General features: G+C 46.5%; 2 protein-coding genes across 2 annotated transcripts; one reads left to right on the forward strand and one right to left on the reverse strand.

Annotated features, from left to right (window-relative positions):
* The first annotated feature begins 6364 nt into the window (after positions 1–6364).
* Positions 6365–9533, forward strand: LOC100843025. The gene is made up of 2 exons (XM_003581321.4): positions 6365–8286; positions 9156–9533. The coding sequence occupies exon 1, from the start codon at positions 7135–7137 to the stop codon at positions 8260–8262; it is 1128 nt and encodes a 375-aa protein (XP_003581369.1). The 5' UTR covers positions 6365–7134; the 3' UTR covers positions 8263–8286; positions 9156–9533.
* A 2416-nt stretch (positions 9534–11949) lies between these two features.
* On the reverse strand, positions 11950–16406 carry LOC100844240 (INO80 complex subunit C). The gene is made up of 3 exons (XM_003581323.4): positions 15911–16406; positions 15171–15238; positions 11950–12307 (listed from the first exon to the last, which is right to left on the reverse strand). The coding sequence occupies exons 1-3, from the start codon at positions 16083–16085 to the stop codon at positions 12176–12178; spliced, it is 375 nt and encodes a 124-aa protein (XP_003581371.1). The 5' UTR covers positions 16086–16406; the 3' UTR covers positions 11950–12175.
* Positions 16407–23078: the final 6672 nt, after the last annotated feature.

Below are 23078 nucleotides of genomic sequence, written 5' to 3' on the forward strand. Positions count from 1 at the left end.
GCCCCGCAGCTGCGGGTCTCCTTGGGTTGCCGGAGGAGCTTCCCCGGCAACCGTCTTGGGATCGACAGAGGGCTTTGACTGCCTCTGTACGAACACCCCAGGAGGCACCTTGCTGCGTTCCGCTACCCACTTGGACAATTCATCTGCAACAAAGTTGTCCATGCGCTTCACGTGCTCAAACCGCAGCCCCTTGAACTTGGACTCCCGTTTTCGCACTTCTTCCACGTACACAGCTATTTGGGGGCAGTCGTAGTCCTTGTTCACCTAGTTTATCACGACTTGTGAGTCACCGCGAACAACCAGGCACTTGATGTCGAGGGCGATTGCCGCGCGTAGCCCGGCCAGTAGCCCCTCATACTCTGATGTGTATCACGAATTTGAGTTGATCTCCAGTGGGCGACTCGATCACCACTCCGGCCCCGGCGAAGTCGAGTTGTATCACGAATTTGACTTGATCTCCAGTGGGCGACTCGATCACCACTCCGGCCCCGGCGCCCTACAGGCAGAAGGCGGCGTCGAAGTACATGACCCAGTACCCCTCGTCCAACTTTCCGGGAAGGCTTGCTTCCAGTTCTTCTTCCTCTATGCCCGTTGACGTCCACTCCGCGACAAAGTCAGCGAGAGCGGCGCTCTAGATGCTTTTGGTATTCGCGAAATGCAGCCCGAACTCCGCCAGCTCCATTCTCCAATCGGCCACCCTCCCAGTGGCTTCACGGTTGACGAGGGCCCGCTCCAGGCAGAACCCCGACACCACCGTGATGATGAGCGCCTGAAAGTAATGGCGCAGCTTCCGTGAAGCGAGAAGGATCCCAAGAAAAAGCTTCTGGACCTGCGGGTACCGTACCCGGGCATCTCGCAACACCGTGCTGACGAAGTACAGGGGATGCTGCGCTAGCCGCTTGCGGGGGGCAGCCTGAGTGGACTGCCCCTCGGCTCCCGAGGCAGAGGTGGTCGCCGGGGGTTCCTCCGGCTCGCTGGGACTTGTTCTTCCCTCTCGGCAACGAGCACGGAGCTCACTACCCGGTCCGTTGCTGCCAAGTATAGCAGCAACGGCTCGCCTGGCTTGGGGGCAACGAGGACCGGTGGCGATTTCAGGTACTGCTTCAAGTCCTGGAACGCTGCTTCCGCCTCGAGGGTCCAATTGATTGGGCCCTTCTTCTTCATCAACTTGAAGAAAGGCAGGGCTCGCTCGCCCAGCCTTGAGATGAAACACCCGAGCGCCCCAACACAACCGTTGAGGCGTTGGACGTCTCTAACCTTGCAGGGAGCCTCCATCTTCTCGATCGCCTCGATCTTCTATCGATTGGCTTCGATCCCCTGGTGAGACACCAAGAAGCCCAGCAAGTGCCCCGAGTCCACGCCGAACGTGCACTTCTTGGGGTTAAGCTTGAGCTTGATCCTGCGGAGATTATCGAATGTCTCCTGCAGGTCGCCGATGAGCGAGTCCCTGCGCCGCGACTTGACGACGATATCGTCCATGTAGGCCTCGATATTCTGGCCTAGCTAGGGTCCCAGACACTCACGCAAAGCGCGCTGAAATGTTGACCCCGCGTTCTTCAACCCAAAAGGCATGCACGTATAACAGTAGCAGCCAATCGAGGTGATAAAAGATGTTTTCTCCTCATCCTCGACTGCCATCTTAATCTGATGGTAGCCGGAGAAGGCATCCAGAAAGCATAAAGACTCACAACCTGCCGTGGAATCTACTATTTGATCGATCCGGGGTATAGGGAAGGGGTCCTTAGGACATGCACGATTAAGATAAGTGAAATCTACACACGTGCGCAATTTATTCCCAGCTTTAGGGACTACAACAGGATTTGCTAACCAAGTAGGGTATAGCACTTCCCTGATCGCCATGGCGTTCTTGAGCTTCTCCACTTCTTGTAGGATGAAGTCCTTGCGTTCCTGTGCTTGCCGGCGAACCTTCTGCTTGACGGGCCGCGCGTTCAGCCGCACCGCCAGCCGATGCTTGATCACCTCCCTGGGGACTCCGGGAAGATCTGACGGCTCCCAAGCGAACACGTCAGAATTCTCCCGGAGGAAGGCGACGAGGGTGTTTTCCTATTTGTCACCGAGGCTCGCACCGATGGAGACGGTACGTGCCTCGTTGCCGGCATGCAGGGGCACCTTCTTGACCTTGGCGCCCTCCTCCTTCAGCTTCATGCCCTTGCTAATGCGCAGGCTGGAGCTGGAGCTACCCCCGGTGTCCTGTCCGAGAGCGGCTCATGCCTTCTTCTCTGCGGGCTGTTCACCCGCAAGTGGATCCTCGTTCTCGGCAACGTCGTAGTCGTCGGAATCCGCCACTTCGAAGGCCTTTACGACCTCGCCCACGCACCAAGCGGCATCCTTCATGTCACACTTGATGGAGAGCACACCGTACGTTGACGGCATCTTCATCACGCCATAGGCGCAATGGGTTGTCGCCATGAACTTGATCAGCGCCGGCCGACCAATAATCCCGTTGTACAGCAACAGGGTGTGAGCCACGTCGAAAATGACGTGCTCAGTTCAGAACGCCTCCCGAGACCCAAAGGTCACCGGGAGCATGATTCTCCCCATGGGCTGCACCACTTCGGGGTTGATTCCCCGGAACGGGTCGGTGGGCTTCATTTGCTCCAGAGGCAGCTGAAGCTTCTCCACCAGCTTGGCGGACAGGAGGTTAAGGCTCGCCCCGTTGTCCACCAGAACCTTGGTCACCGTCACATTGTTTATGATCTGTGACACCACGAGGGGCAGTACCCCTGATCCCAAGGAACGAATCGAATGATCGTCTGAGTTGAAGGTAATCAGCACGTGCGACCACCTCAACGGCTGCTGCGCCTACATGCTGGGGAGGAGGGCGCAACCTCACGCGTGAGCCGCTTCACGGCGGCGTGAGACGTGCGAGCGTATGCTCCCCCGTGTATGCAGGCGACATCGCGTGGCTCCTGGAAGCCGGGTTCGTCGACGACGTCACTGCAGTCACCCTCGCGCCGCTTGCCGCATCCCCGGGGAAACCGGTTCTTGCCACCGCGGGTTCTCCCTTGTCGCCGCCTGCTGCGTCCTGGCCTGCTCCGTTGCAGGGGTCGTTCGGGCAATCTCGGGAGAGGTGCCCGATATCCCCGCAGTTGAAGCAAGCCCCGGCAGCACGGCGATCCTCGTGGCGCTGCTCGCGCTTCTCCTTGATGGTCCGGAGAGTGCGGCAGTCCTGCGCGTTGTGGGTGGCGTTGGTGTGGATGAGGCAGCGCGCGGCCGCTGCCGGCTTGCTACCCGATGCTCCCGCCGACGCCACCTTCTTGGTGGGCCTCTAGGGAGCCCCCGGTTCCGCGGCAAGCACTTGCTTCCGGCCGTGCTTCCAGGAGCCCTTCTTCCCGGAGCCCTCGGGTGGGTTTGCCGCCGCCTTGGCGGCAAGCTCAGGCGCTAAGCGCCTTTCCTCGGCCATTGCGCACTTGTGCGCGAGAGCGTAGAGATCCCTCGTGGTACGGATCCGGTGCGTGTTTAACTTCTCATGCATCTTCGGGTCACGGACGTTGATGGCGTAAGTGTTGATGATGGCGGCCGACTCCGCCTCTCGGATGGAGTAGGAGAGGTTGGAAAACCTGTTGGTGAAGTCCCGCAGCGTCTCCCCCGGTTTCTGCACCACCGTGTGCAGCTCCGCCATGGTTCCCGGGTGCTTGTAGCCACCCTGGAATGCGTTCACGGACTGCTCGCGCTCGCGCAAGTCAGCCCAGGTGGCGATGGACCCGGCGGGCAGGTTGAGCAACCTGGTTCTCGCTGATCCTTTCAGGACCATCGGGAACTAGTTGGCCCTGACCTTGTCGTCGGCACCGATAGTGTGCATGCCCAACGTGTAGGTCATGAGGAAGTCTTTGGGATTCACGGCCCCGTCGTACGTCCCAAGCGCTGGCGCTCGGCACTTGCGGGGCCATGTCACCCGGCGCAGCTTGCGAGAGAACGCGACGCAGCCGTCATCGGCGCCCATGGGAGCGTCTTCCTGCTCCTCTGGACGCTGGCGCTCCACCTCGCGCCGGCGCTAGCGCGAGAAATGCTAGCAGAGATCTTCTTGCTGGCGGGCGTTCAGGACGCCCCAGCGTCACCTGGCGTGACGGTCGACGACGAGTCTGAGTAGTCCTCGGGATCCTCGTCACCTTGTCCTCCCGACGGTGGAGGATGCTCCCCATGCCCTGAGACGCGAGGCGCGTCGCCGCGTCCCGGGTTCTGTCCCCAGCCCGAACCGGCAGGGCCGCCCTCACCATGCGGCTGTTGGGCAGCGAGTGCGAGGAGCGCATCCAGCTCCGCGCTCCACGCGTCGTGACCTGGCGTGCCTTGCGGTGGCTCATAGCACACCATGACACGCGCAGCAATGATGGCTTCTGCCAGGGTTTGGGCGGGGGCTACCGGTTCTCCGACCGGCTGCCGGCCGCCCGGTCACCCGGTGCCCTCGGATGCGAGGGCCGAGACTCCGTTGGCGTCAACGCGACGCGCTATGGTCGTGGCGCAGCTGTCGCTGCGCGTCCTCAGCCTGCGAGTGAGCTCGCTGGCTGGCACATGCGATGCTGAGGTCGCTCGTGCGGCTGGCTCCGGCGCTAGGCGCCGCAGGCCCCCTCGAACGGTTGTACGTCGACGCACGAGGAGGTGGAGGTAGCAACTGCGGTTGCTGCTGTCGCTGCGGGGACCCCTGGTCCCCTAGATCCTTGTTATCAATGCCAACTAGGTATCATAAGTAAATGGATCCCGGTTATTCAATCCTTTGGATTCTTTGCTAAAGAGAAATGATCACTATGAGTCAGACTCAATAGAATTGGATCCATTCCAAATAGAGAGAATTAGGACTCTTGATCCCTCTCAATCTCTCTTTCAATTCGAGGATCCAGAGAGGTGTTTTCATAGTCATCTCCGAATATTTGCCATCTCCGAATATTTTTGATTTCAATTTTTATGATATGTCTTTCTATATGAAAATTGGTTATTTACGATTTAGGATGATCCCTGTTAAGCATCCATGGCTGAATGGTTAAAGCGCCCAACTCATAATTGGTAAATTTGCGGGTTCAATTCCTGCTGGATGCACGCGAACGGGAAGTTCCATAAGTCTATTGGAACTGGCTCTCTATCCATGGAATCTCATCCATCATCCATACATAACGAATTGTTATGTTATATTCATACCATAACATAAGAACAATAAAAACTCGAATTCTTATGATACTGAAACTCAGAGCATAGGAGGGAAAGTCGATTTATGGATGGAATCAAATACGCAGTATTTACAGAAAAAGTCTTCGTTTATTGGGAAAGAATCAATATACTTTTAATGTCAGATCAGGATTCACTAAGACAGAAATAAAGCATTGGGTTGAACTCTTCTTTGGTGTTAAGGTAGTAGCTGTGAATAGCCATCGACTACCCGGAAAGGGTAGAAGAATAGGACCTATTCTGGGACATACAATGCATTACAGACGTATGATCATTACCCTTCAACCGGGCTATTCTATTCCACTTCCAAATAGAGAAAAAAACTAAAGGAGAATACTTAATAATACGGCGAAACATTTATACAAAACACCTATCTCGAGTACACGCAAGGGAACCGTAGACAGGCAAGTGAAATCCAATCCACGAAATAATTTGATCCATGGACGGCACTCTTGCCCAAGAACGTTATGCTATATATAAAATGAACCATATAGACGAAATTTCCCTATCCCTAAAAAGAAAAAGATGACACCCTTCTTCCTACACATTACCATAGTAATCTTTCTTTTATAGGCGAAATTCGATTGGATTTTAGATGTATATCATTCATTGATTATATGAGATGAGACTAAAAAGAAGAAATGACAGGGAGGGTTTTAGATAGATAGAGAAAGAAGAAGAAAATTACGATATGGAAAAAAAAAGACAAGAATTGTGTACAATGGCATTGTACAACAATTTGGAAAAGCAGTGGTGGAGGACGGACTAAAATTTTATACTGCTTAGTTCAAAGGATCATTATGCAAAAAAGAATGCAACCAATAAATTTCATATATAATGCATAGCAAAATTTATACTTAATAGAAGGTCATGTTTTGACAATTGTGACAGTTGTATCGAGTGAACAGCGAGTGGTTCTCTCTGCCTGAGTGGTGTGCTCATCTACGCGTAAAATGAATTACTGTAAAAGTACGAAGTAATAATAAAACAAATTACGTAATTTACATGTAGAGAATTAAGCTTTCAAGTAATCATCATTTCAGCTAGTTCAAATAGTATGCATAACATTTAAGAAGCAATGGAAGCTTAACGAGTCCCTGCCGCATGTAGGCATCGGAGAAGGAAAACATATAAGGTATTAAATGAACTAGCAGAAGATTAGATTAAGGTATTGGCATTAGCCCTAGCTTGCCATACTGGGTCCTCCGCCCCTGTGGAAAAGGGACGTAGCACAGCTTGGTAGCGCGTTTGTTTTGGGTAAAAAATGTCACAGGTTCAAATCCTGTCATCCCTACCTATTACTTATTTCTTCGTTGTAACCAAATTTAAGAAAAGTTGTCGGATTTTATGAGAGTCGAGGAAACTTTGTCATAGATTTGTCAAATCAAAATAATTTCCTCAAGTTCTTGTCACGTAAGACACCACAAGACGATTAAGTGCGCTTTGCTAAAAGGAAGAATTTTTAGTTCTCTGTGTTGTTATCGGCGTGTATTGACATGTTGTTTTTCGTCAACTTTATTGTTACTCTTTTTAATCTTTTTAAATATTTTGTACGTGGTGATTGAAGAGGTAGGAGGGAGGACATACCTTCCCGTAAGTAGTGTCTACTTTCAATTACTCATCTGTCTATCGTAAGAAATGTCTGAAACTCTTTTAAAAATATGGATGTATGATGTAACTATATTAAAAAAAAATAGATACACTTAATATTTGGAGGTCGTATGACAAGGAGAACCCAAACGCTAACAAAGGACAAATGATCAAAAAGTGCCACGAAAGTGACGAGGGTAAAAGATGTAAAAAGAAACCTTATATCACCGAGTCAAACCTCACCTCCGCTAAAAGAGTGCCGGCTTGACTGCTTCTCCTCGCTCACTCGTCCCTCACTCGGTAGGCTTTTGACAGTTTCCCTAATCCCTACTATTGCGAGGATTCGCGGCGGGGAGAGGTGAGAAGATGGCTACGAACGACGACGGCGGCCCGGATCCGTCTTCCGCCGCCGCCGCCGCCGCCGAAACCGACGGGCCCTACATCCCGGCGGAGCTGATCCCCAACATCGCCAAGCACCTGACGAGCCTGCACGACTTCTTCGCCCTCCGCGCCGGCTGCCGCGCCTACCGCGCCGCCCTGCCGCCGTGCCGGGGCCTCCTCGCCCTCCAGCCGCCGCACCTCCTCGTGCCCCACTCCCCCTCCAACAACCCGCTCTCCCTCTTCCAGCTTCTCCAGCCCAACTGCCCTTCCTTCTCCCTGGCCCTCTTCCACCTTCCCCAGCGCCGCCTCCTCCGCTTCCGCGCCCGCCTCCCCTTCGCCGGGGCCGGCGGCATCCTCGCCTCCGACGGCGTCCGCATCGTCACCGTCGATGACGCCACCGGCGAGATCCTCGTCAACCACCTGCTCACCGGCCTGCAAGTCCGCCTCCCCAAGCCCCCGTTGCAGCCCGACCGCGTCATCCTCACTGGTGCATACATCTTTGCCCCCGCCACAGGCCGCACTGACATACAGTACTTCAATATTTATAAGTGGAATGCCCAGTGGAGCGTCTCGTCCTACGGCAGCGATCATCAGATTCGAGATTGGCGCATCGTCAATGGAACCCTCTATGCGCTCCTCCCCACTTGCGGACTTGTGATTGCTTCGCGTCAGCCGGACAACTCTATGGCACTGTGGCTGCTTGGAGGTGAATTCAACGAACATGTTCAGCAGGCTCTGCAGGAGAGCGTAGGTGGCATACTGCTGGGGGACTGCGGAGGTGAGCTGGTTCTTATTTGCAAGGTGGGGAACATCGATCCAGCTTACAAAGTTTTTCGGTGGGATGCCATGGAGGCGGTCTGGATGAGGACAATGAGCCTCGGAGGACGGACGCTGTTTATTGGCTACGATGATTTCGTCGCCTGCCTTGATCCAGGTGTCCCAGGGACTCGAGAGGACTGTATTTATGCATCATTGCCATGGACTGGGGGATGGAGCGAGTATTCTCTAATCGATGGCACCTTCAACTGCATCACTGCTAAGTATCCAGGTGAACCAGGGGTGGGTTCTGGAAGGCCGCAGACTTGGGTGCTTCCAAGCTTGTTCTGCAACTGAGATTAAATGGAATCATGCACAAAGGTAATGATTCTTGTTTGAAAGGTTTCATCAGAACTTGCAAAGCATATATGCTCAGCTGTCATAAATTTTTTATTGTTGATGTCATTTAGATAGTATGCACTTGTTGTTTGATTGCCAAGGCATCCTGTTTGCTCTAGTGTCAAGAATATCCTCAGTTTGCTGCTCTGAAGGTGCCAGATCCAAAGTTGTGTGCAACTGTATTTGTGACAAAGTTGTCATGTGTATTTGTGAAAAAATAAATAAGTACGTAGAGTAATCACCCGAAAATACCAATTCTACAGCCATCTATCATCCATTGACAATATATAACTCTATATTCTAGCATATCGGAATGGTGATTTCATACATATAACTGGTATCAGAAACTGCGTTGTTTGCTGATGCATATAGCAGGAAATAGATTGGTGGTGCAGAATACAGCCTACCATGCGCTAATGGTTGTTTTAAGTTTCTCTGAATGACTTTGAATCTGTGATTGTTTCATGCCCTTGTCAAATACTCCCTCCGATCCATAAAAAGTGTCGTCCACTTAGTACAAAATTTGTACTAACTTAGTACAAAATGGGCGACACTTTTATGGATCGGAGGGAGTATGTATTACCTGCATTGGCAGTACTCTCGCAGCTTTGTCTGTCGTCTGCTACAATTGCTAGTTTGCAACAACATGCATTCTCTCCTTCTACTACTAGTATTTAGCTTGTTAACATAAACAAGGCATGCTATGCAAGGCTTGGGGCTTTTCCAATTGCCTAAAAATGCAACAACTGTATATTAATCGCGGTTATTAAAATAATGTTGTTTGCTGGGAGAAATATATAATGTTTTTTAATAAACTTATAGAACTGATGCCACCTTTTTTGTTGTTGCAGGAACCTGATTTTAATAAAGAATCATTGCAATTAGCTTTTTTTGCTGTTTCCTTGCAGTATTTGAGAAATAACTGGGCAAGGGACTTATTAGTGCAGTCTGGTGTTAGCTGTTCTCTGTGGCTACCAGCAACAACTTATTATGAAGCCGAAGTGGTGTTCTTGCATATTGCCATGGTTCAGTGACAATGCATTAAAGAATCATGTTCCATTTGAGATTTTGGGTCTTGTTAGAATTGCTATTTCACAACATATACTTTAGGGATGATTTTGATTTGCCTCCAAGGATGGAGAATGGTTATACTAATAATGTTTTCATGTTATGTTAAATTGTTTGTTACAGCTTAACTACTTGTTTAATTTTATGTTTTTCCCACTTTATTGAGTAAGCTCAAGTCATGTTCTTTACCTTGACCAACTATAGCAGTGATAGATAACGGTTTTCCAAACTCCATTGGATGTGAACATGGTATGGATTTTCCACACTAATAGTTCTTCAATATTCTTGTGGTGTTCAAATAGGGCATGAAAAATCTGCATTCCGATATGGTTTCTATATTTCCATCATCCGAGTTTAGTAGATAATGTAATCAGGTGCATGTGTTCTTTCCAGATTATTCTTTAACTCCAGATATTCCTTACTAATCTTAGTTCATCAAATTAAATTATTCGCTCCTACGTGCGAGTACTAGACTTTTGTGATCTCAAGGGCAAAAACTACAAAAACTACCCTGGCATCCAAATTCAACTGAATTGAAAATATCTTTGCTTCGAATATATATGTGATCCAAAATTGAAAATATATTTTCTCAATAAATAGTTCATTAATCTAATTGTATGTGATTATATATTTATTTTCTGTAGAAGGAACAAGGATCTTCATTAAACAATTACAACATTACATAAAACCCCTAACAAAATAAGAAAATATATTCATGGCAATCAGATCTGTGGGAAAATCTGTCTTCTTCCACCAGCACGAGTTGATGACACGTCGTTGCTACAGCCTGACGTTGTTGTTTGCTGATAAAAAGTCATCAACACCATGTTTCACGAGAACCAACATCCTGAAGACGAAGTCGTCGTCGAGGTGGCTTGAAGCTCGCGAACCTGATGCCAATGCTCGGAGGAACAACACCTGCCGCCCGCCGGGCACACAGTCATGTACCTGCATAAGATCTTCGCCGTTTGCGTCGACGCTCTAGAATGTGGCACTGAGACGGGGTCGAAGACCAAGAACAAAATCACTGGAATTAGCGTCTTCGGGATGGAACCGAGGCAGGAGGAACTTATTCAGAACCATCCATGAGGTCATCGTCTTCTCAACAGCCAAAACGAAAAAAAGGACCATTCGCCTCAAAATACGGATAGATATGATGTTTCTCCTGCCTCATGGTGCCAGAACGAAACTATACTACGCATACGATCCTTAGGTGTCCGATGACTGTACGACTCGTGATCTGACGGCAGCCTTAGCTATGCGCCTGCACATGAATGGTTTGATCTGAGTGTATAAAAACCGGACAAAATGTGTGGTATGCATAGCATCATTGGTGCCAGAATGGCCATCGGAGGTGGGTAACCAGTTGGAGGCCCGCGCTAGAGAGTGGGGGCAGCTAGGACAGATGGGGTTCTATTTCGGCGGAAAACTCGTATTCCTCGGTCCAACCAAGGATGTCTTAACTTTGATTAAATTTGAATGCATCTATACACTAAGTCATGTTTAGATACATCCAAATTTTGACAAACTTGAGACATCTTTTGTTGGACGGAGGAAGTATGTACTTTCTCCTTTTCATAATTCTTGTCCCAAATTTGTTCAAAATGGATGTATCTGTTCCTAAAAAACGTTTAGATACATGTAATATTTCGACAAGAATTATGAAATGAAGGAAGTACTTATCTTTATCTTTACACTTATAAAGATTCGAGTTGGTGATCGTCAATTCATCTATGGAGACTACACCCTAGTTTGTTAGATAATCACTTGATTGTAGCCCATTCAATGTGATGTAGCTATGTATCAAGATCTCGTTTTGTAGTTGATTTGGTTTGAGGTATACTTTTAAGATACTAATTGTTGTCTCAAATAAATATTTTGAGATAATTCTTATTTAGCATAAAATTAAAAAATATGAGCACACATAAGTATTTAAAACAACTCGCAACGCACGTGCATTTTGCTAGTGTTACACAAAATTGATGAGCAGGTTCAACTTAAAGCAATTCCACAAAGTTGCGTTCCAATTACTATTATCAAAAATTTACACACAGTAAATACAACCAAATTTAACTGGACTGACCAAAATATTTGTATATTTTGATAGGAGGTACGGAGTAGCATCGAACAACAGCAGCTACAAACTCTCTTTGTCTGACAGCAGCCACAAACTCTGTCTTGGTCATAGGGATTCCATTTCCAATTATTTTACGCCGTACAGGCTGTTGTATTTAATGAATATCGGAGATCAATTGAAACCTGCATCGACCATTAGGAATTCACTTCCGACAAATCATGCTGGTTGCAACTTGTGACAACACCAGCTCCCGTGCTAGGGAAATGACAGCCTATCGCCAACTAAGAACAAATTTAACCATGAATTCCCAAGCTGACGGAAGTACCAACCAAGATTGTGCGTTACCAATGAATGACGTTCGCCTGTACAATCAGGTCGAACTTTGCTTGTACCTGGACTTCTAGAGCCTAGAGGTAGTAGATCACTAGATCGGCTCTTGGTGTGAAGAATAGATGAAATGGTCTAAAGGAGTCCAGAGTTCAGGCGGAAGAGAGTTCTCAGAAGTCAGAACACCGATAACTGACATATCATAGCAGAGTATCTGAGCACAGAGCGCACAACAACGGACAATTTGCAGGGGAAAGGTAATCTCTTCGCAAATATAAAAGGATTCAGTACCCTAAGGTCTACATTCAGAATATTCATTTGAGCCAACAACACAATCAGGACGGAAATAAATTCCATCAGACTATAGCACGGATATATATTGGCTTGTGGTAGAGTTTATTATCGTAGCACAACTGCTGCATTTCTCAAGGCCAGATATCTCTGGACATATTCGTCAGGAAGCATTCTGATTTGCTTGAACACCTCTGGATCAGAATAACGCAGTTTTGTCCTTGGATCTGCATATGGTGCCTGCATGGAGATTTATTAGAGGTAAAAGATCAGAACTCCTTGACAGAAGCACAAGAGATAGCACCAAATGTACAATCAGCCACCAAAGTGCTTTGTCGGACAATACATCAGCTAGTGCCACTACGGGCTAGTGCTGCTCTGTATATGTAAGCAGCGATGACATGTGTGCAGCAATAATCAAGTCATGGGCAGACAGCAAACATGCTTAAACTGGTTATGAAATGCATGCTTAAATTTGGAAAGCTCATGCGGAGCGAAAGTGCAAATTCTTCGTGTGGATGATGCTCCATGGGAAAATGCTCACGGCCGATAATCTTGCTGCAAGAGGCTGGGATCATGAGGACCTTTGTGTGCTCTGTAATGAAGCCCCATTGATCATCTTTGCAGAACCTGCCCTTTCACTAGGAAGTTTTGGGATTGGGTTAGGCTCTGGTTTGGGGATCCTCCATCCAGAATCAGCACTGCCTCCTCCATCGACGAATGGTGGGAGCTTGATAGAGCTACGCTCAGTGAAACCAGGAAGCGAGATTTTGACGGCCTTATCATTTATACCTTCTGGAGCGTGTGGAAAGAGAGAAATCGTCGTATTTTTCAACATCAAGCTAAGGATGAGGAGAGTGTTGCTTTTGCCTGTCGTGAGAAATTTCAAGAGTTTAGGGCGGCCACGAGGCCGAAAGTTGTTGTTGCGCAAGCGATTGAGTGAGTAGTACATGTTGTATGGGGTTTCTTCTTGCTTTGACCATTTAACCAAAGCTTGATGTACTCTTTCTCTTCTTAATTGAACAGCAGAGCTCCTGCCATTTTCCTCAAAAAAAAATGCATGCAGTTCTTACTAGGGACACAAATTTTATAAACACAAGTTTGAGCGACTTGTTTTGTCTTCTCTAGTTCCATTTCTTTTTCTATTTCTTGCCAACACCTACATCATCTAGATTACAGTACTCTAGGAAAATCCAGGCTGATAAGGATGGCTAGTGGAGGGCCCTCGTTCATTTTTTGTCACTTTCGCTGTCTGCAAGGCCTGAGTCCAACCAATAGGACAACTGGACAACTAGGGCTGGATGATCTTGAAAAATGAGACCATTAAGTTGGTTCATTTATTTAGGATAGCTTGACTTGGGCAAAAAAAAAGTGAATATAGATGTCAGCAGATTGATGTTCAAATTGTTCATGCGTTATTAACAGCATAGAGTTCTAGACGTCAAGTGGAGCTTATGACCCATGAGACTGGTATTTGCTACCCCCGGACAGCCCTATAGGCATCCATCACATGTTGTGCATTGAGATTCTAGATCTAACTGAGTTCATGCTTTGGGGATCAAGTAGCCCACAAACTCAAGAAACACATACTTAACGCCATAAACACATTTAAGTGATGCACTTTGGCCCAAAAACGCTTTGAAAGGGACAGATTCCACCATGTGGGGTTCGACATCGGCGAGAAACAGGCAGCGCCGGGCTTGTGGATGTGCCACCCCACGTGGTGCGCGAACTCCAGCATGCGGTCCTTCTGCTCCAGCGTGAACATGGTACGTAACCGCTTCTTCCCCGGGGCTGATGGAACTGAGTATGCCGCCTATGCGTGCGGTGGAGGGTCTGCTGCGGCGGGTACAGCTCCTAGCTTGATAACCTGGTCAACGCGGCAAGGGCGGACAACAGCAACGACTTCAGGATGAGCATGACTGGGCACTTCTGCATGCAGACGGGGCCGAGAGCAGATGCCTGAGCAGGGAGGAGTTGCCACTTTCCACTGCCCAACGGCGGGGGCACCATGACGGAGGATGGGGAAGGTGATGGCCAATGGCAAACCAGTGGAAACGATGACCACCGGCTTGCAGCAGTGGAAGCTGCAGTGGCAGCCACATGCAACACAGGCTAGGGTTAGGGATTGGGTGGGGAATGTCCTTTACGAAGCATTTTTTTGACCAAAGTGTATCACTTAAACGAGTTTATGGTGTTATTAAGCGTATGTTTTTTGAGCTCGTGGACTTAAAGTGTTCATTTCATCCGAGTTTGTGAACCTATGGTGTATTACACTCGTGAACTAGTCCATATCTAGCTTGCAATGATCAACTCTAATTTAGATTTGGCTTTATTAAGTTGTACGTGTGCTACAGAGATGACTAGATGAGGGTCAGGCTGTTTTTACCTAGGGCTAGCAACATGTTACCTTATAGGTATTTATTATTTATTTACAGTAGCTTATTTAATTCACAAGTTGAACTCATTTGTATAGTATTCTGTTACAGCAGCACAAACTGTAGTTACCTATGTGAATACAAAAAACAGAAGGAAAAAATAGTTTGATAATGAAATATTTACTCAACATTTTCAAAATAGGCCATAAGAAAAGCAATCATGCAAGCTGGATTTTAATTCCAAACCAATGCTATTGAATATCTGCAATTCCAGCAAGTTGAGTCAAAACGCATTTGTATCGCCAGTACAATCCAATGGTAACAATAATCAGAATTTTAACTGATCAGCACAAAATCAAATCTGAGAAACATTACAAAAGTAGTTTAGTCAATAGTTCTGAACAATGCAGCAAACTCCCACAAAAGAAGTTAAAAAAGAAAAATGGAGTGACGTGGGTAGAAACAATGTTGACTTAGAGCTCCCAGTGGATAATCTATACTACCAGCCATGCTTAAATTCTTTGGGCAGCAATTGTTTTACAGTGTTTCAATTCACCAAATACGATCAAGTTTCAGTAAACCCCATAATTGCAGCAAATACAGAACAGCGTATTGTGGCCTAGTTCTTTTGAACATAATAACTAGCTTCGACTTTCAACTAACCATTTAGAAACATTCAAGGATATGTAAGTCGACAGGGGGAATTTATACAGAGGTGAACTTACCTCAAAACCTGTAATGTCACAGTATCTCTTTGGTGGATAAATGGATGGGGGTGACTGAATATTCAAATCTGCATAAAACACAATACTGTAAACATTATATTTGGCACAATTTGCTCTAAAAACTACAGTGCAGACTAAATGAAATTACATGTAGACAACTGGACACACTAACAACTTATTTTCACTAATGCCTCGTTAGTTTTTTACTATCCAGATTTATACTTGTAACGAGATAAGAGGTGAATGCTAAGTAATTTAAAAGGCAGTAATATCAAACACATAACCAGCAGCCTATCATTTCTATTAGCATGGCATTCTATCAAGCACAAGTGCACACTCTTATTCTACAGAAATTACTCTACAAATTGAAAAACAAAATATGTTTCGAGAATAAGTTTGTGTATCTAACCCGAATTGTAGGTTTGTATTTTATTTTTAAGAAGAAGGGGCAGTCCAATCACTGCTACAGTATTTGTTAGCACCAACAAGCAGCACAATGTTCAGGAATATGCCCAGAGGGGAACCCTAGGGTGGCGTTGTCAACAATATATTTCCAAAAAAAAATTTGATGGGAAATATATTTCCAATTCTCAATAGCTAGCCAACAAAATCTTCTAGGCCTAAAGGGGGATTGCCCTCATAGACATCTACAATTAATTAATTTGCAGGCAAGATTACCCTCATAGACATCAACAGAGCTGGAAGAGAGCAGGAATTAAGCGGCAGGAAGAGGCGCTCACAGTTGGGGCGGTCCGGAGGAAGCGAGGAGCCGTCGGCGGCCTGGAGGAGGTGGCGGAGGTGCTTCCACTGGCGGCCACGGGACTGGCCCTTGGGGTACTTGTCCGCCGTCTGCACCTTCTTGAACGCCAGCGTCGGCGCCAGCAGCATCTCAGTCCGCTGTATCTCCGACTCCATGATCTCCCCTCGCTTCTACTCCACGATTCGGAGGGGCTCGGACTTGCCGGCTTGCGCGCCTACGCCGATGGGCTCTAGGGTTCGAATCGAGAGTTCGAGACGGCGCCCCCTTACCGGCCAGCCAGCGGCTTCTTCAGAAGTTGCGGTCGGGGGACTCTGGGCAATGGCATCACCATGGTCCATGGGAAGAGCAGGCCTCGTGGTAAACGTTTTTGGCCGTCCGATCGATCCAGCCACATCGGACGGCTGGGCATCGCCCCTTTTCTGGTGTTGTCCTTCCCCGGCCGAGTACCGACGGCATTGGCTCCGGCCGCCCTGTGCACCGTCGAGGACGCCTGGTCCCTCTCGCAGAGTGTCGCTCCGGATAGCACAGCTGCGGTATGCCCGATATTTTTTACCATAACCGTATGATTCCAAATCGCGCAGTCATCGCCAACTGGTGGTCCGCCGATTATCCAGACCCAGTCGTCTTGCTAGGGGTCGGCGTATTTATACTACGGGAACCATGAAATCGACAATCAACGGAGGCTGCTTCTTGCTGCTGGTCCGGAAACGCCTCAAGCTTCGGGCTTGCGCCGGGTGCTGATCCCATGGTACTTACACCTGTTGCTTCCTGGTCGATATGTGTTTCATTTTGCTGTTGATCGGTTCCAAGAACAGGCTGAATTCTCAGTCTTGTAATAGTGGTCGAGCTGTTTGGTTTTTTAGCTATTTTCTGTTTTTGCCATCCCGTAGGATGATAACGACTGTCGTTTATGCTTCGACGTCTATTGTAAGCGAGACGTTGTTTCATTTTCATGAGAAATGGAACGGCGCGAAGGACCTTTGGCTCTAAAAAATCGACAATCTCGGTTAGCTCATCAACATTGAAAAGGCAAATTTACCTTGATCAATTTGGTTTTAATCCACAGATACCCGAGGCAAATACTGCAGGATGCAATCATCTAATCCTTGGTTCTAGTAGTATGGAGGTGATGGAAGTCGTAAATAAAGGTGGCAAATTGGCGAGGTTTGGTGCTACGGTATATGATGATTGCTATTTTCTCTCAGCTAACTATACTAAAATTTTATTTATCCACTTTCCTTGTGAAGCTAATGTAATTGCCCGTGAAGCTAACGTAGTTGCCCATGAGTTAGCTCAATTAGCTAGATTATATCTCCTCCGCTTGTTTGGTTGGAGAACCCCTGGTAGTATTGTATCTCATATCCTACACGTCGTAACCATTATAGGCCATGAATAAGGAGGTATTTTATTTGGTAAAAAAACCGATATAAAATGAAAATAATAGTAGAAAAAAGGCCAACTTCAGCAACCTTATTAGCATCACAAGCGCAGTTTCACACACTCGTGTCATGTTCAACTATGGTGCATCGAGCCAGTGCATAAGCGGAGAGCCCTTTCAATCTTTCAATGCCTAAGAGAGAGGCCTGATCAGAAGATGGATGCCCTTTCTTACAAGCTACACGTAGCCTCTTTCCACTAGCAAGGTGGGGTAAAGTCATTGGCAACGCCTAGTATCTTAACATTACTCCTCTCAGAGTTCGCGACCGAGAGTCTTCTGTCCCGACCCGACTCCCGTTGCCTCCAAGTTCAACCCTAGCCGCTACCCACTATAAGACATGTATCCAACAATCTTGAGTTCGCGACCGACGGGCCCCTTTCTCCCTCTCCTACTCTGCCGAAGCGAATTCTTGATTTTTGACTTTTATAGAAAACGGACCAGTCAACAAAATCAATAAAATAAATTTCTTATTACCCAATTCGGTTCGGCTTAATCGAATGCCCGTGCCTATGCCTTGTTTTTAGTTGCTTTTATTGGATATTTTTTAAGAATATAAATCTTACCATCTTCGAACAAAAACTAGGTAAGCTTTACCCTTTGAGTGCGTTGAACCCATTTGCATCAATATTATGGTATTTATGCATTAGTTACTTGTTCCTTCTAAATATACGAGACCAACTTTAAATTAAATGCTAAAGTTTAACTACTAACAAACAAATAAGAGCATGCGTGCATAAAACTTATACCGTTATAAGATAGTTTTGATATAAATCTGGCGATAACACTTTTGTGTCACAACCTCACACTATTAATCTAATCCTTGGTTAAAGTTTGGCATAAGATTCCGTGTTAGCTTTATAGTTTATGGAACACTACTACACAATACCCCTTCCATGAACTCTCACAAAAAATCACCGCCACTGGTGAGGTCACCAGTGGCGGTCATTTTCATGAAAAAAAATCACAGCCACTAGTGACCTCTTAGAACAGCCACTGTTGACCCCCCACCTAACAGTGGCTGTCCTAAACCTGAACCCGCCACTCACTACTAGAAATCACAAATTTCCCTAGGGTAGATGTGTTTCCCTAGATCCGATTTTAGTTACTCTAGGTAAAGTAAAGGTGCAAATAGTGTAACTCTAGGTAAAGAAAATTTGGATCCAAAAATAAATATGAAGTAAACTTTACCTTGAGTTTATTTGACCCCTAGGTAAAGAATGCCTCCTGGCTGAGAAAAAAAAGCTCATGGCGGGCAATTTGCTTCTCTTTTCCGGTCCATCCTGCTCTTTTTCCCTATCACGCGCGCGATGCTTTGCACGGGGCGCGCGACGCTTTGCACGGGCCCAGTCGACAGCGAGAGAGTCGAGCGAAAATTTTCTGTTATGTGGAGAAGGACCTGCTCGGGATAATCTTCTCCCCTCGATTTGCTTCTCTTTCCCCTCTCGCAGCCCTCCTCCTCTTGCTATACCCACGCCGCCCCACCCTCCCTGGCCAGCGCCGCCCTCCTCCTCTTGCTATACCCACACCGCCCCACCCTCCCCGACCAGCCCCGCCCTCCCCCGCCCGCCGTACCAGCGCTGCGCCGCTGTTCCCCTCTGTCTCCGCCCCTCCCCGCCATATCAGCGCCGCCGAGAACTGCCTCCTCCGCTGTCAAGATGGGCGTGCCGCCTGCGAGGATGCGGTCGCGGTGACCGTTTCTGGAGGGATTCGCCGAGGAATCTTGGCAGCAGCGGGCTCCCTGTGGTGGCTGCCCCTTGACCATCCCCCTTCTGGTTCGTGCTCTCTCATCTCAATTTTCTCCGGCGCTCTCTCCCTCCCTCTCTAATTTCTAATTTTATTTGCTATGTGTCATGATCTATGTGTCTTTGTAATGATTTCAGTCGATAGATTTGGTTGTCTGAAGCAACGATTTGCTTTTGCTGGCTGTGATATATCATGATTTGTGAAATCATGAAGTTTTTTATCAATTGATATAGTTCCGTCTGCTACATGTGTTATCTAAATATCCTATAAATTGAAGGAGCGTTGTTTGTGTGGCACATGCTCAGTGGCAGACCTAGAATTTGGTCATGACGGGGGCAAAATTTCAATGGTTAAAGTATATAACTAATTTATTGATGTTCTTGTATGTATTTTGAAGGAGCAATTGTGTGAAGCCTGCTGTTCAGAAGTAAATGTTTTGAAAGGTTGGTGTTTCTGAAGCTTGCTGTTCAGAGGTATGTATAATATAGATACGACCAAGTGCAGTACTAATTATAGCATTATTTTGCTTTGTCTAATTAATTTGTACATCGATTCTTTTCAGAGAAATACAAGTTTTTGCTGGCCAGATTGAAGGAATAAATAACAAACTGGTCTTCTGTTCTACAAAGCAATCAAGTAAGCATTCCATGTCTTCTGAACATTTTCGTGACTGGATGTACAATGGTTGGGATGAAAGTGGAAGGCATTCTCAGGAATGGATTAGAAACACCAATGAATTTGTGAATCATGCTTTTGATGGGGTTCTTAGTGCCAAGTATGGAATTCGCTGTCCTTGTGCAAAATGTTGCAATGATATTAGAAGAACAAAAACTTCGATGACCTCTCACCTCTGCCAATGGGGTTTTATGCCCAACTACTATAGATGGACATCTCATGGGGAGTAGCCTAGAAGTGAACCTTTAAATCACAATACAGACCCTGCGAACACTTTAGAGGAAATGTTGTGTGACTTTGGGGATTCTATGCATGTCGATAATGATGATAATGTAGAAGCCGAGCCTACACCTGATGCCAAAGCCTTTTATGCAATGTTAGCTGCTGTTCAAGACCCCCTGCATAATGTAACAAAACTATCACGCTTTAGAGCAGTAACAGAATTGATGGGCATCAAGTCAGACTTCAACCTTTCAGGAGAATGCATCAATAGAATACTAAACCTAGTAGGGGGCATTCTGCCCGAGGGCCACACATTGCCATCTTCTTTGTATGATTGCAAGTCTTTGTTAAGTGGTCTGAAAATGCCGTATGTTAAAATAGATGCATGCATTAACCATTGTATGTTATACTAAAAAGAAAAGAAGATGAGAAAAAGGTAGCGTGTGATTTCTGTAAGGAACCAAGGTATAAAGTAGTTCCATCTGATGTCACTCAAAGGAAGCGTAAACCAATCCCAAGGGCTGTCTTTCGTTACCTTCCATTGATTCCAAGATTGCAAAGATTGTTCATGGAGCCAGAAACTGCAAAGCATATGAGGTGGCACATGGAAGGCATGAGGGAAAATGCTAACATCATGGTTCACCCAGCGGATAGTGAATCATGGAAAGGTTTCAATGAGGATGGATTTGCAGATGATCCCAGGAATGTGAGGTTGGTAATGTGTATGGATGGCTTCAATCCATTTAGTTTCGGGGCAACAACATACTCTTGCTGGCCTGTATTTGTTGCTCCTCTTAACTTAACCCCCCAGTCTTTGCTTGAAAACGGAAAACATATTTCTTAGCATGATGATCCCTGGACCAAAGGGTCCTGGCAAAAACTTCAATGTGTACATGCGGCCTCTAGTTGATGAGATGAAAAAGGCGTGGAGGGGGGGGGGGGTACAAACCTGGGATAGTTTTCGCAAGGAAAATTTCAATATGAGGGCAGCCTTCCATACATCTGTGCATGACCGTCCTGCATTTGGAATGTTTGTCGGGTGGTCTACCCATGGTGGTTTGGCTTGTTATGAATGTGGGGCAGATCCACAAACAACTTGGCTTGATGATGGACACAAATGGACATGGTTTGATAGCCATCGCAGATTTCTGCCATCTGACCACATGTTTCGAACCCAGAGACATGCCTTTTTCAAAGATACAACAGTACATGATGTAGCTCCACATAAGTTAACGGGGAACAAGTCTTTGCTTACATGAATGAATGTAAGGAAAATAACTTTGCTGGTTATAATGTCACACACAATTGGACACACATTCCATCCTGGTTGTTCCTTTTTCTCCCCCAAAAGACTAGAATCTCGTTGTCATGTAATTTGATGGCTTCTTCCAGATCTGCACTCGTGAGTTTTGTTTGTCAATACACTGATCGACACACTGTCCTGTGCTTTCTTCTCACAATAGAGAAATGCTATTATCTTTTTTAGGATGTCATATTAACTGTGTGCACAGCTTGAGAGATTGCATCCCTTTTAGCATAATTACTCCAATTCATGTGAACATAAGTTTAGTACGAGCATGCTGAATATATTGATGCTACCATATAATTACTCCAATGCATCCGAACATATGAACAGAGTGAGTACATGTAGAGTTGCTTTTAAGTTAAAGGTACATACTGACTAGATATCTAATGAGATGTTGTTAATTACTACCATTGTATATATTGATGCTACCACATGATTGTCGTCTTATTTTCAGGAGCACAATGCCAGCTCAAATGTTTCTGCCGACGAGCCTGCGCATGCTGCAGATCAAGATGCGTTTGGAGGTTTCTTCAATGAGATTGCAACAGGTGCAATTGTTGGAAATATGCCCTAGAGGCAATAATAAATTTGTTATTATCATATTTCATTGTTCTTGATAAATGTTTATTGCCCATGCTATAATTGTATTGATTGGAAACTCAAATACATGTGTGGATAAATAAACAAATACCGTGTCCCTAATACGCCTTTACTAGATTAGCTCGTTGATTAAAGATGGTTAAGGTTTCCTAACCATAGACATGTGTTGTCATTTAATAACGAGGTCATATCATTAGGAGAATGATGTGATGGACAGACCCAAACCTAAACATAGCTTTTGATCGTGTCACTTAAGTTTAAGTTGCTTATGTTTTATTATGTCAAGTATTATTTCTTTAAACCATGAGATCATGCCACTCCCTAGTACCGGAAGAATACTTTGTGGGCATCAACCGTCATCTCGTAACTGGGTGATCATAAAGGTGTTTTTCAGGTATCCCAGAAGGTGCTTGTTGGGTTGTATGGATCAAGACTGGGATTTGTCACTCCTTGTGACGGAGAGATATCTCTGGGCCCTCTCGGTAATATAACATCCTAATGAGCTTGCAAGCATGCGACTAATGTGTTTAGTTGCGGGGGTATTATATTACGGAACGAGTAAAGAGAACTTGCCGGTAACGAGATTAAACTAGGTATGGCGATACCGACGATCAAATCTCGGGCAAGTAATATATCGCGAGACAAAGAGAATTGGATACTAGATTAATTGAATCCTCGACATAGTGGTTCAACCGATGAGATCTTCGTGGAATATGTGGGAACTATTATGGACATCCAGCTCCCGCTATTGGTTATTGATATTTGATCATGTCCACATGTTCTCGAACCCGTAGGGTCACACACTTAACGTTTCATGTTGCTTGGGTTAGATGAGATAAATGATGATGATATCGAATTATGATTCGGAGTCTTGGATGGGATCCTAGACGCAACGAGGAGCTCCGGAATGTTCTGGAGATAAAGATTTATATATGGAAAGTTGTTTTCAGGGTTCTGGAAAGTTTGGAATATTTCCCGGTTTTGACCGGGAAGCTTCTAGAAGGTTCCGGAGGGTTCCACCTTGAGGCCCACCTATCCCTGGGCTAAATGGGCCTGTGAGGGAGCACCCTGGCCTTAATGGGCCGAGGGGCTAGCCCACAGGGCCCATGCGGCCAGGAGGAGAGTCCTGGCCGCATGAGAGTCCTGGCCGCCGGAGAGTCCTGG

Source organism: Brachypodium distachyon, chromosome 5 (genome assembly GCF_000005505.3).
Source record: "Brachypodium distachyon strain Bd21 chromosome 5, Brachypodium_distachyon_v3.0, whole genome shotgun sequence".
Lineage (NCBI taxonomy): Eukaryota > Viridiplantae > Streptophyta > Magnoliopsida > Poales > Poaceae > Brachypodium > Brachypodium distachyon.

What these genes read in the sequence shown, in the direction of transcription:
- LOC100843025 (XM_003581321.4), top strand. Translation starts at nt 7,135, where the DNA reads ATGGCTACGAACGACGACGGCGGCCCGGATCCGTCTTCCGCCGCCGCC.
- LOC100844240 (XM_003581323.4), bottom strand. Translation starts at nt 16,085, where the DNA reads ATGGAGTCGGAGATACAGCGGACTGAGATGCTGCTGGCGCCGACGCTG. An exon ending in TCCTCCGGACCGCCCCAACT is followed by an intron (nt 15,239 to 15,910) that starts GTGAGCGCCTCT and finishes TGTTTTATGCAG; the next exon opens with ATTTGAATATTCAGTCACCC. An exon ending in GTGACATTACAGGTTTTGAG is followed by an intron (nt 12,308 to 15,170) that starts GTAAGTTCACCT and finishes ATCTCCATGCAG; the next exon opens with GCACCATATGCAGATCCAAG.